Below are 13,808 nucleotides of genomic sequence, written 5' to 3' on the forward strand. Positions count from 1 at the left end.
TCAGGATACTGCGTAGCAGGTTCTTGTGTGCCGCCGCCCCTTGGGTTAATGGGCACCGCAGCTGTCCCCTCTGCCAGTGTTCTTCCCAAGGGGAAAAGGACCTTCAGGCCAAATTTTTTAGGTAGATTCTTCATTTGAGTCTAATTTGTGCAAGGCCATTAGTTGTGGCTGTTGTGGTGCTGGCTTTCTGTCCCCAGATGGCTGACTTCTTCCCTGCTGCATAGAGATGTCTCAATGAAGGTCTAAAAACAGGAGGTCATCGAAGGAACAAGAGGCTCCCTTGTACTCCCACTGATTTGGTCTCATCTGACTCTGGACATTTGGGAGAAAGTCCAAGAGTTTGCTTTGGCCTGCTGAAGTTTCAAAAAGGTGCCTTTGAGCACATGTGCTCCTCAGGGCGAAATGACTAGTCATAATGTTATTGGGCTTTGGCATTAAAAACCCTATTTGAGTTCAGCAGAAAACAGTTTTGGGATGTTGGAGGCTAAAGGAACTTGAACTTTCTTTAAATTTAAATTTAACAAATGTCCAGAAGCAAGTATGTCAGGATTGGTTGCTGTTAATTCTTGATGGTAGACATATGGGGATGTTTATTATTCTTTCTCTATTTTTTTATTTCTCAACATAAGTTTTGAAAAGAAAACAGTTCTAGAAAAGGAACAGAGTACTCTGTTAATTTGTCTCATGTTTATCAGTTGAGTTAAAGGGATTTTTTTGTGTGTGTTTGGTGGCTACAAAACAGTTCTACGGAGATAAGAACACTTGTATTATGGTTACATTTATGGGCAACATAGGTAACTTTTACCAGTGCCATTGATTCCTAGGTGTAATTGTTTCTGCAAGTCTAATTTATATAAATCATGTAGTTCGAAACTGGGTGGTTTAGTTGTGCTGCCATTTCCTTCAACCCATAGGCCCACTGAACCTCCAAGCAAAGTAGATGCTTGGCCCATTCAGGTTTTCAAGGGTGAAGTACTCAGATTACATCTGTTGACAAAGATCAATTGTGAGACTGTGAGACTGAGGAATACAGGAAGTCATCACTGTCACAGAAATGGGACATTGTTCTGGGGACACCCAAGCCTGTGATGGTCAGACAGCAGCCCTGGTAACTTGTAGCAATTCTTGGGGGTGGGAGACTTTTTTTCATAGCAGGACCTGCCTTTCTAAGGTGCACCATTGTGGTGACCCTGCCAGTGGCTGTCCATCTGTTGCTCGCCCTGCCCTTGACCAGTCTACTTTCTTAGTCCTTATTTTAAACTGCCCCAGAGGGATGAGCTGATGAGTTGTTCCCATGCCATTGGCACAGGCTCCTACGGGGCTGCCCTCCGGAGCTGGGCCGCAGCTTCACAGGTCCGCCTGTGCACAGCTGTCTTTGGTTCAGCTTCCCATCCCAGTCCAATTGGGGAGGTCACAGTAATGGCTCACCCCGGACCCAGCCTGTTGGTAATGAAATCATGAAAGGAGATGGCAGGTTTACTAGGTCCACTGGGGGTCCCTGAAGGGAACACAGGAGCCCTGCAGTCTGAGTTCAAGCTCAGCAGGCTGGGACTCAGCTGTTAGCAGCATTCATGAGGGAGGTGGTGCACACAGTTCCTCTTTTTTCTACTCTCTTCAGTGTTTTGAGTACCTTGAATCTTAAGATTCTAAGGCAATAAATTGTGCCATGTAGTTCTGTAAATAAATTCCACCAGACAGGATTTTCTTTTTTAAATGAGAGAGTCGTCATGGTTTCATAGGAATGGTCAGGAAGAGGAAGTGATTCCAATTAATGTGTTTAAGAGAAAGAGTCTGAAGATGGATGGCTTCCTTTCTGTCCTGCTTCTCACAGCCCCGATGTCTGTGGGCGAGTCTGGAACCAGCTTGGGCCTTGATTTCTGTGTCACCAAAATGAACAAGCTAGATTGAAGAAAAAAAGAAACCATTTTTGTGTTTTGATGCATTTTGTTGAATTATCATACTTGTTTTTAAGGCTAAGTTTATTGGATATATTATTTATATATCTTCTTTCTAAATGGGCAAAACTGGGAAACAAAAGGGTAGGCTTTAGCAGTAATACCCTAATATCAGTAATATTTTTTTATTTTGCACATGAGAACAAGAAGCACAAGAAATCACTTAATAATTGTATTATAAATCTATTTGTATAGTAGAGCTCGTATTTACATTGAATAACATCATCATTACAAAAATGAAGACAGGGAATAATTTCCCGTATCTCATAAAATATAAAATATACCAAGAATCTAGGGATATTAGATTTTAAAGAAAGAGTCTAGAGTTTAGTTTCTGGCATATGGCAAAGCAAGTATCCTGAAAATCCTTTCAACTTGAAATACTTAAAACTAAGGAGTAGATATATATAGTTTATGGTTTCTTAATAGTACATAGCAGAAATTATAAGAAAGTAACAAATTCTCAGAGACCAATCTGAGAGCATGAACCCCAAGGAATGTGTGAAAACTAGAACTGCTCGAAGACTATTTGCCTTCCTGCTAATCTAGACCTTTGGTTCTAACAGCAAATCTTAGTTTGTAGAAGATGATGGATGATCAGATTGGAGACTCCAAATGAAGTTAGTATTCAAAGGGCTACATTGTTGGTGAAATGGAGAACTAGGAAGAAAATAACTCACCTATATGTGGAGGCTCATCTCTCCTGACCTGACTCTGGGTGGAGGGTAGAAAGAGTGTCTCTGAGAGTTTATAACCATAAACCGCTACCTGTGTGGTCTTAAAAACTCCCAGCCAAGAAATTTAGATTGTTCGCTTCGTTATTAGTGTCTGCGAGTGCCTGCCAGAAGCAAAATGTCTATTGTCTCTAGAATAATGTACCTTAAACCCAAGACTTCAAAGAATTTTCTCAGGTAGAGTTCAGGTCACAACTGAAAATCACAAAACACATGAGAGACCAGGTGTTAGGAGCACAGTGAACTGACTTAAAGTTGGATCTGAAGCTACTACTGTGTTTTACCATTTATAATGCACACTTTTTTTACCCATATTTTTTAGGGAAAAATAAGAATGTGCATTATACATGGGTATAATGATTACATATCATGGGTATAGTAATCCTGAGTATAATGCGTACAAAAATATAGGTGCGCATTATACATGGCAAAATACGGTAGTTAGCATGTAATTAGGAAGTTCAAGCAATAAAAAATGTGAAGAAGTAGTTCATTAAAGGTCTGAAAGATTTAGAGAGACTAGGGAAAGAGGCATTTTTTGAAGATATAATGATTGAAAGTTCATGTCAACTATAGACATGGATCCTCACTTTGGAAGAAGCAAGTGTCCCAAACGGTATAAATCCGAAGGGTGTCTATCCCTAGATGAGTCATAGTGAAACTATAAAACACTAGGAAACACTTGAAAAGTCTGAAAAGCAGCCAGAGAGAGAAAAAGACAGATTGCCTACAAAAGAATGACACATTGACAACAGACTTCTCCATAGCCACTGGAATTCAGAACATCTTGGCAGAGTAATATCTGCCAAGCATAGAGCCAATCATAATAGACAGGTACCCTAGGCACAACTTTGGACAGTAATTTTACAGGAAATTAATAACATTCCATATTCTATTCTACTGTTTTCAAAAACCGAGCATGGTAGGCAGAATAACAGCTCCCCAAAGATGTCTAGGTCCTAATCCTGGAGGTTGTGCAGATACGATAAAGTTAAGAACATCAAAATGGAGATCATCTGGGTGGCCCAATGTGACCACAAGGGTCCTCGTGGGGGAAACAGTGAGGACGGAGACTCAAAGAAGAAGGTCTAATGATAGACTCAGAGGTTGGAGTGAAGGTGGAAGAGGATCATGAAACCACACGAAGCTGGTGGCTTCTAGGATCTAGAAAAGGTGAGCAGATCTGCTCCAGAGCCTCACAGAAGAACACAGTCCCACCAACACTTTGACATTGGTTTACCTGAGATTTCTGACCTCCAGATTCTAAGATGGTAAATGTATGTTGTTTAAGCCAGTAAATTTGTGGTAATTTGTTACAGGAGCAATGGGAAATAAATGCAGTAGCTTTATTGAGGTATCATTTATATACCATGCAATCAGCTTGTTTAATGTGTACAATTAAATGGTTTTTAGTATATTTATAGGGTTGTATAATTGTAAAAATTTTTGAAAGGCTGATCAAAAGCATGTGAAATTGAAAAATCTTTGAATTATATGGCGCCCTCCTTACTGTGCTAATTTGAATAAAGAATGCAGACGTGTTCAGGGAGGTTTCCTGGGCATTACTGATGTGTGATTCCAGAAACCCCAGGACTTAGAAACCTTGGCCTTTTCCCCTTGCTATCTTAAGTAGGCTAACCTTTTCTTGTGACCCTTTTTGCTGCATTTCTCTTGATGGTGTATAAAATATCTATTTGCTGGCATTCAAATCAGTTCTTTCTTCATTTTAGCTATTAAACATATAAGTTGTTTTAAAAATAAATTTATTGAGGTGACATTGGTTAATAGGATCATATGCATTTCAGATGCACATTTCTATGATACAAGAGCTGTATATTGTATTGTATGCCTACCATCCAAAGTCAAACTGTCTTCCATCCCCATATATTAGGCCCCCTCCACCCCCTCAAACTTATAAATCTTAAACTTTGAATCTGTCACTAACTGTGAAATCCTCTGTACAACTAAGATAAGCTTCTTGATGAACTAGCTCAGATGCCACAGCTGAAAAATAACAACACTCACGACAGACCAAGATGGATAGTATTCAGGTGATGAAGTGATGTGTTCTCGGGCTGAAGAACTTTGACAGCTTCAAAATAAAACCATGACACAAAGTCATGTAAACATTACTTGACTCACTGGCAAAAAAAATCCCCAGAAGTTTTTGGAAAGTGTGAATGTTACTCCTTAGGCGCTGTGTGTGTGTGTGTGTGTGTGCGCGTGTGTGCGCGTGCATGCCTTGTTCATTTAATCTGTCATGAATTTTCTGCAGGACTGACTACATAAATTGTGAGGCAAATGCAAATGAGTGGCCTTTGGCTCAATATTTATCAAAGATTTTAAGATTGTGACAGCTGACCATACACCCAGTGTGCGGACCTCTGAGCACAGGCCCTGTGTGACTAGAGGGCACACACCAGGAAACTGGTTCCTTTCTTCAGCCCTTACCCACTGAGACTGACTGAGGATTAGGATGAAGAGCTCCTGCTTTCCAGTTTCACCTCCCATAAGCCTTGTTTCATCCTTTTTGAAAAGAAATTTAAAATATTTTTTATTGTAAAATACACAAAATTTACTATCATAGTAACTTTTAAACTTTTAAGTGTACAGTTCAGTGATATTAAATACATTCACATTGTTATACAACTGTCCATCTCCTTAAATCTTTTTATCTTGCCAAACTGAAACTTGACCCATTAAACAGTCCGGGAAACTGTCCTTCTACTTTGTGTCTCTATGAATATGACTACTCTGGGGACCTCATATAAGTGGAATCATACACTATTGGTCCTGTTGTGACTGGCTTATTTCATTTAGCATAATGTCCTCAAGGTTCATCCTTTTTATAGCATATGACAGGATTTCCTCCCTTTTAAAATAAATGTTTATTTATTGATTTGGGGGTGGGGCAAAGAGAGAGAGAGAGAAAGATACTGAGATTGAGATTTGTTTTTCCACTGGTTTGATTCCTGTATGTGCCCTGACCAGGCATCAAACCTGCAACCTTGTTGTATGGGGCAACTCTCTAACAAACTGAGCTACCTGGCCAGTGTGGACTTCTTTCCTTTTTGAGTACCCACCAAACTGTTTGCCACAGGTTTTATATTTCTACCAGCAGTGCACAGAGTTCCAGTTTCTCCACATCCTCACTAGCACCTGGTTTATTTTCTGTTCTTTTGGTAGTAGTCACCCTTGCGGTTTTTATTGGTATTTCCCTTCTGGTGAGGGATGATGACTTTTTTTGTTTTAAAATTTGCATTTGAAAACTCACAGTGATCATCCTTTCCTTCTTTATAGAAAAGACATGAAGTTGCTGGAACAGTCAGGTTCTCTGAAAGGCTTGCTCAGTGCAGAACAGCAGTTGTCACTAATCACTGGTTGCTCGAATATTCAAGAAGCAGTAGAGGGCGCCATGCACATTCAGGTGAGTTAAGGACCTGTGCTGGGTTGGTAAGAGCTGGAAGAGACAGTGTTCCTACCTCCTTAGAAGAACAGCGGAAGGTAAAAGGCAGTTAAAATTGTGGATCTCTTGTACTCCAAAGGTCAGAATTATGATATTTATGTGACAGGAAACATTATCGTTTATGGGTTCTCTTTAAACTACTGGGATGATGTTACCGTCCAGAGCTGTTAGGATTTTGAACAAAACAGATTTTCTGGACAGCTAACACTTTTATCTTCCTACTGAACGAGAGATTATATTCTTTTTAAAAATTAAAAAATTACAATTACAATTTACATTCAGTATTATTTTGTATTGGTTTTAAGTGTACAGCATAACTGAAAATTTGGGTACAAACCCAAAAGATTGAGCACACATGTTTTGTTGTTAGCTGCTGCCCTGAGATTCAGGTCAAATACAGGAAATCTAGGCTGTGGACTTTGTGGCTCCAAAATTTCTCCTGTGTGGCGGCTGTGGTAGAGAATACATACTTTAAGGCAGGTGACTGGGCAATTTTGCAGCTCTGTGTTGTGTCTTAATGTCTGAGCCTACTTCCTCACCTGTGAAACTGGCATCGTACCCTATGCACTGGGTGATTGTGAAGGAACTATCTTTCATGTCTAAGGGGACCCTGACATAAGGCAGGGCTCCATTTTTCCAGTGGGAAGATTAGAACAATCCTTTTTGGGGCCCATTTGATATGTAATATTTACATAATGGAAATGAAATACTATAATTACTTATATAATGTGATCTGATATATGAACATGTGACCTATTATGGTAATACTTCTAATTTCACATTTCCCACAAAAACATCCAGTTTTTGTACCCATTAGAGTTGACTGAGTCTTTTCTAAGCAGAGTTTTCCAGACAACATCTTTGCTTTCATCTAAGATGTTTGCTGCTCAGAGTTTTAAAAAATCCATATGTAATGATTGCATTGGAAGTTTTATCTTCAGCTTCAACTACAAATTCTCAGACCTGTAGGTGTTTTTTTCACTTTACAGCGGTCCGCCTGTGGGTTGTGGTTCTACAACGTAACAACTTGCTCGTACCTTTTTTTTTTTAAGTATATTTGTAAAGCTTATCTACAAATTTTGCAGCCCTTGAAATGGTCAAGTCATGCCCCAGGAATCATTAATATGCTGAGGTTAAATTTCTTTTTCTCCTGGTCCCATTTTAAAAAATAGATTCTGTCAGATGGTTTCTATACTAGCATGGTTGAATAAATACAGGCTAATGCTTCTTCCTCAAATAATCTATTATTTTTTAAAAAATGGAGACCCCTCTGCAATATAACTTTAAAATGACTTGAATATAAGTTTAGTCCTTCTTTTATGGAATAATTTTGGGGGAATATTCTAACTTAATAATGCATGGAAAATGCTTAGCACAGTACTTAGCACATAAAATATGCTTAATAAATTTATAAAATAAATTATAATGTAGCCATTTGTGGACAATTTTGGCAATAAATAAATGATATGGGATAACATATGCTGTTCTATGTGTGCTGGGTACTGAAGACTGCTCTGTAAGGCCAGATTTTACTTTATAGATTAAATTGGTGTATTTACTTACGTATAACATTTACCTGTTGAGCAGCTTCTGTTGTGCTGAGTCAGGCAATGTGAGGAGACTGGAGAAATAAGATGTTTAATTCCTGTAAAAAGATTGTGTTCGTCACAAATGGTTTTAAAAAATTAAAATTATAGTTTAATCTCTGTAAAAGAAGCAAAGAAATGGTTTGTACTTGTACTACCACAAAGCATGGGAGAGGCAACATGGGTTGGAGCTGACCTGGGCCTTTGACAGGTACATTTTGGAGACTGGGGTGAGGGCAGAGGTGGAGATGGTGTCTTAGAAGAGGTGCCTGTGAGTGTGGTCCACAGAATGTGGGTAGAGTGGCTGTTGGAGAGGTGGGGAAAGCTGGCGGTTAGGTGGAGCCAAGTTGGGAATGCTAAGTGCCAACCTGGGGGGCTACGGAGAGGAGATGAGTTAATACATATGAAGTACCTGGCATACAGCAGCACTATTTAAGTGTTCTCTTAAAGAAATGAGGAGTTTGTGTTTTATTCTATATCCTGATTAGAATTCTCAAGAAGGAAGGGAAGAAAAATGGGAAAGAAAAAAAAATTGAGATTTCCTTTTCGTTGCCTTGACTGATTTCTTTTGGGCATGGCTACACATTTCCTTATATATGACATGCAGCAAATTTGATTTTCCAAATTTTACAACAAATGAATATTAATTTCACCTTGTTTATCAAACAAGCATATAAGCCCCCACAAATCAAAGCCTACCTAATGGTACACCATGTGTTTGTTAAATTATATCAAGTTTCTAATAATTCAGGAATGTTAAAAATATATTTTAAAGAAAGAAAACCAATAAAATATACCTAAGCCATGTGTGTGTATGTGTGTGTGTGTATATATGCACACATACATATACACATATGTAAATATAAAAATAAATAAATAAATAAATATATATATATATCTATATATATAGAAAAAGTTTAGGAGAATACTGCTTAGGTATTATTCCAAAAAAGTTTGGATATTTTTGTGTTTGTACTTCTTTCCATTTCTCATGTTTATTTTCTCTCTTTCTCTGACATACTTGATGTTATACTGTTTAAGTAGAATTTCATATCAAGGATTTTGTTTAAAACTTAGAATATTTCTTAGAGCATGATTTGCCCAGGACTCTGTCAGATAGAAGTATAAATTTTGGACTGAAAATAATTGTTATATTTATCATGAGATGTTATACCTAAGAATGACATTAAAGCAAAAAGACCAAAAGACCACAGTCACCTGTCAGGCATCTACTCCTCACCAAGCCTTGTAAGGCTTCCTCATCTTAGTGCCCAGAGACTCCTTGCTAGTTGTACCCTCTTACCAACTCTTAGAACTCCTTTTTATGATTTATAAAAGGAAAAATTCTCATTGTAGAAAAATAAATTCTTGGCTATTTTGGAGACATTTTTTGTATGAAAATAAAGTATCATTACTCTAGGGAATTGTTCAAAAGCAGGAGGCAGATCTTGTGAGTTAAGTGAACAAAACCACATTGCTGCCACTGCTCCTCAAAGACAAACAGTCCAATTGTAGATGTTACTGCATCCCCAAGGGTGCAAGTCCCAGAAATGTGAGTGTCAGTCTCCATGATGCATTTGTCTTCTATCTAAACCCCAGTGGGCAGGAGCATGGGTTAGAATTTCCTAATACTATGCTGAAATGTGGGAGCGTGCGAGAATGAAACCTGAATTGCTAGAACTCGGTGCAATGTTGAGATCAAATCTTGCCAGGCAAGAAAAGCTACTGCTCTGGAAAAATAAGTTTATTCTAAAAAGCCTGTCTAAAGCATTGACTCTTAAAGAGCATTAAGGCTCATTAGCTTTGGTACAGAGACTTTATCTAATCTCTGGAATTTAAGACTTGAGACTGCGGTGGCTGGTAGGAGCCATGGGAATGTTTTATAGTATTATGAAGTTTAAGTGGTATTTCATTACATAAAATCAGGACAACAGCTGAAATCTAGAAGTACAAATTATATTATCCATGCAGGTGATCAGAATTTACATCTGTACTTTACCTTTAAAATTTTAGAAAATGCTAGTCATTTTGATAAGGACTTCAGACTTTGTCAGTAGTTATAGGAAACAGTGTTCGTAAACACTAACATCACTTTAAAGTTTACACTTTTGTTTCAAGGATGGAAGTTTGGTAGACTTTCGTCTTGGTTCACTGAGGCTCAGAGTAATCCTTTTTTTGGTAGGATGGGCGTGCATGTGGAGGTGAGGGGTGTTCAAGTAGCAAATGGCATGTGTGATGCCAGCCCTGAGAATATATAGAAGTGTACATGAAAACTTGAAACATTAAAAACTTGTACATTAAAAAATGCACATAAAAAGTGTACATTTTCCCTGTTCCATGTGTTTTTTAAACAAATTATAAAATCCGATTTGCTGAGGTATAATTTACATACAATAAAATTCACCAGTTTTATTAGTGTTCGGTTCTACATTATGACAAATGCATGCAACCCTGGAGCCACCATCATTTTAAAGCTTTACAACCCCCCGCTTCTGCCTCCCCTGGCTTCCCCTTGTGCCCTCAGCCCCCTTTGCAAGTAATGTCTTTTCCTCTTTCCCTAGGCCTCGGCTATCCCCAGTCTGTCTTTTGGCCCCATAGTTTTTCCTTTTTCATAATTACCATGTTTTCCTTGGTTACTCTATTTTGCTGTGTATAATGTGCACCCACATTTTTGTGCATATTATACCCATGGTATATAATCATTATGCCTATGTATAATGCGCATCCTTATATTTCTGTCAAAAATTTGGACAAAAAAGTGTGCAGTATACACAATAAAATACAGTATACTAAATGGAATCATACTATATGACGTCTTTGAGTTTGGCTTCTTTCACAGAGTAAAATGAATTTTAGGTTCATCTATGTTGTGGTTATTAGTAATTTGTTTCTTTTTATTGATGAGTAGTAGTCAACAGTTTGTCTCTCCATTCACTAGTTGAAGAACATTTGGGTTCCCAATTTTTAGTAATTACGAATAAAGCTGGTGTAAACATTTGTGTACATGTTTTTTAAATGGGCATTTGTTTTTATTTCTTTTGGATAAATACCTAGGAGTGGAATTGCTAGGCATATGATAAGTATATATTTTCTTTGTAAGAAACTAGAGCACAGTTTTCCAAAGTGGCTCTACCATTTACATTCTTATTTGCAATGTATGCGAGTGTCAGTTGTTCAGCATCCTGGTATTATTAGAGTGGGTTCTTTCCTCATTCTCATATGTATTTAGTGGCATCTTATTGTGGTTTTCATTTGCATTTCACTAATGACTAATGACATTGAGTATATTTTCCTATGTTTATTTGGCATTCATATAATCTTCTTTGGTGTAGTTTTGTTCAAATCTTTTGCTTATTTTTACAAAATTGTGTGATTTGTTTCTTACTGAATTTTGAGACTTCCTTATGTGTATATTGTGGACAAAAATCCTTTATCAAATGTGTATTTTGCAAACACTTTCTCCCAATATTTTTGTTTTCTTGATAGTAACATTTAAAAAGCAGCAATTTTAAATTTTGATGTATTCCAGTTTTAAATTTTTTAAATGGGTTTTGCTTTTCCTGTTTTATCATTGGGATCTTTGTCTAAATCAAGGTCACAAAGATTTGTCTTGTATATTTTCTTCTAGGGGTTTTATTATTTTATATTTTATATCTATGCCTATGATCCATTTTGTGTTGCTTTTAATACAGGGTAAAAGGTCATTCAGTTGTTTTTATGTCATTTTTTTGGGAAAAGACTATTATTTTCCCATTGAATTGCCTTTCAATTTTGGTAAAAAAACAAAAATTGGTTATATATGTTAGGGAGTACTTCTGGACGCTCTCTTCTATTCCACTGATTTATGGGTGTGTGACACTTGTTAGTGTGAATTCCCCAAATTTGTTCTTTTTCAAATTATTTTGTCTGTTCTTAGTTACTTTGCTTTACATTTTAGAATTAGCTTGTAAGTTTCTAAAAAATAAAATTCCTCCTGAGAGTATGGGATTCTGTAAATGTATATGTCAACTTGGAGGAGAATTGACATCTTGACAAAATTGATTTTCCAGTCCATGAACATAGTGCAGTCTCTCCACTTACTTAGTCTTAAAAACAAACGAACAAACAAAACTCATGTATTTTGTAGTTTTCAGCATACAGGTCTTTTACATGTTTTTTTAGATGTACACACAAATATTTCATGATTTTGTACCATGTACCATGTGCTTTTGTACATGGTACTTGCAAAATTTTTCAACTTCCAATTATTCATTACTAGTATGTAGTAATACAATTTTTGTATATTGATCTTGCATCCTGTGATCTTGCTAAACTTATCCATTAGTTCTATTAGCTTTTTTGTAGGTTCTTCAGGATTTTCTGTGTATATAGTTATATTTGTGAATATAATTTTGTTTTTTTCCTTTCTAATGGATTTTACTTTTTTTCTTGACTTCCTGTACTGACAAGGTCCTCTAGTAGGATGTTGAAGAGGCATGGTAAGTGTGGTCATCTTTGTCCTGTTTCTGATTATGGAGGGGAGGCATTCAGTCTTTCATCACTAATTATGATGTTAGGTTTTTAAATATATTTTTAGGTATATTTTATTGATTATGCTATTACAATTGTCCCAGTTTTTCTTCCTTTGCTCCACTCTGCCCAGTACCCCCCTTCCCTCCAGCAACCCTTAGTTCAAGTCCGTGGGTCATTCATGTAAGTTCTTTGGGTTTTCCATCTCCTATACTATTCTTAACATCCTCCTGTCTGTTTTGTACCTACTATTTATGTTTCTTATTCCCTGTACCTTTTCCCCCATTCTTCCCCCTTCCCTCTGATTTCCATTTCTATGAATCCGTTCCTGTTCTAGTTGTTTGCTTAGTTTGCTTTTGTTTTGGAGGTTTTTTTAGGTTCAGTTGTTGATAGTTGTGAGTCTGTTGTCATTTTACTGTTCATAGTTTTTGATCCTCTTCTTTTTCTTAAGTCCCTTTAACATTTCTTACAGTATGGGCTTGGTGATGATGAACTCCTTTAACTTTACCTTAGTTGGGAAGCATTTTATCTGCCCTTCCATTCTAAATGATAGCTTTTTGTTGGTTTGAGACCTGTATCTTCTAATATAAGCACTGAATGCAATGCATTTCCATTTCCCTAGCCGTATGCCAATTTGTTGTTTTTGCTATATCTTATACTTACTTGGTTTTCTTCTCTCTTGCTGTCCTCATCTATGTTTTGTTAATTTTTTTGTAGTGACATGTGTTGATATTTTTCCTATTTTTTATACACATGTTCTTTATAGGTATTTTCTTTGTGGTTACCCTGGGACTACATAAAATAAGCAGTCTATTTTTAAACTGTAAAAACTTACTGCACTTGCATAAAACAACTCTATTCCTTTACACATCCCCTTCAACTTATCAATGTTCCAAATTACATATATTTGTATTTTGTTTACAAATATATGTAATTGTATTTTGTTTACAAATATATGTATATTGAGCATAGTTTTACAGTTATAATTACTTTTATGCTTTCATCTTTTAAATTGTACACCAGAATAAAAAATGATATAGTCATTCCCAATTATAGTATTACAGGTTTCTGAATTTGTATGTTTACTTTTACCGTATATATGTATATATAACATCTGTCCAGAAAGTATTTACTATGAAAAATAGAGACATTTACTGAAGAAGATATAAGATACAAAAAACATTGTACATAGGACACTGACATCTCAGTCCCTCTTCAAAGTAAGCACCTTGGAGCCTCACACAGTTCTCCCAATCACCACAAGCTGCTATATTGTATTTTCCTGCATCTCATCGACATTTTGAAATCTCTCCCCTTTCAAAAATGATTTTAGTTTTGGGAAAAGCCAGAAGTCGCAGGGCACCAAATATGGGCTGTAGGGGGGCTGAGTCACCTGGATGATTTGATATTTTATCAAAAAACTCTGCACGAGATGTGATGCATGAACAGGCACATTGTTGTGATGAAGCTGCCAATCACCAGTTGCCCAAAGCTGTGGCCTTCTGAATAGTTTCCGTAGAGGAATGTTCAAGCTTAAGGCAAAATTGGATGCTTTACT

General features: G+C 36.9%; 1 protein-coding gene across 2 annotated transcripts in view; it reads left to right on the plus strand.

Annotated features, from left to right (window-relative positions):
• CRYL1 (crystallin lambda 1) overlaps positions 1–13,808 on the plus strand; it is a 112,464-nt gene that overhangs the window by 23,396 nt on the left and 75,260 nt on the right. For both annotated transcript variants that reach the window (XM_054577441.1, XM_054577440.1), the window contains exon 3: positions 5,990–6,116. In XM_054577441.1, the coding sequence (XP_054433416.1) occupies positions 5,990–6,116 (127 nt within the window). The remainder of the gene's footprint in view (positions 1–5,989; positions 6,117–13,808) is intronic.

Source organism: Pteronotus mesoamericanus, unplaced genomic scaffold (assembly GCF_021234165.1).
Source record: "Pteronotus mesoamericanus isolate MK-2021 breed Mesoamerican mustached bat unplaced genomic scaffold, CSHL_Meso_final contig_433, whole genome shotgun sequence".
NCBI lineage: Eukaryota > Metazoa > Chordata > Mammalia > Chiroptera > Mormoopidae > Pteronotus > Pteronotus mesoamericanus.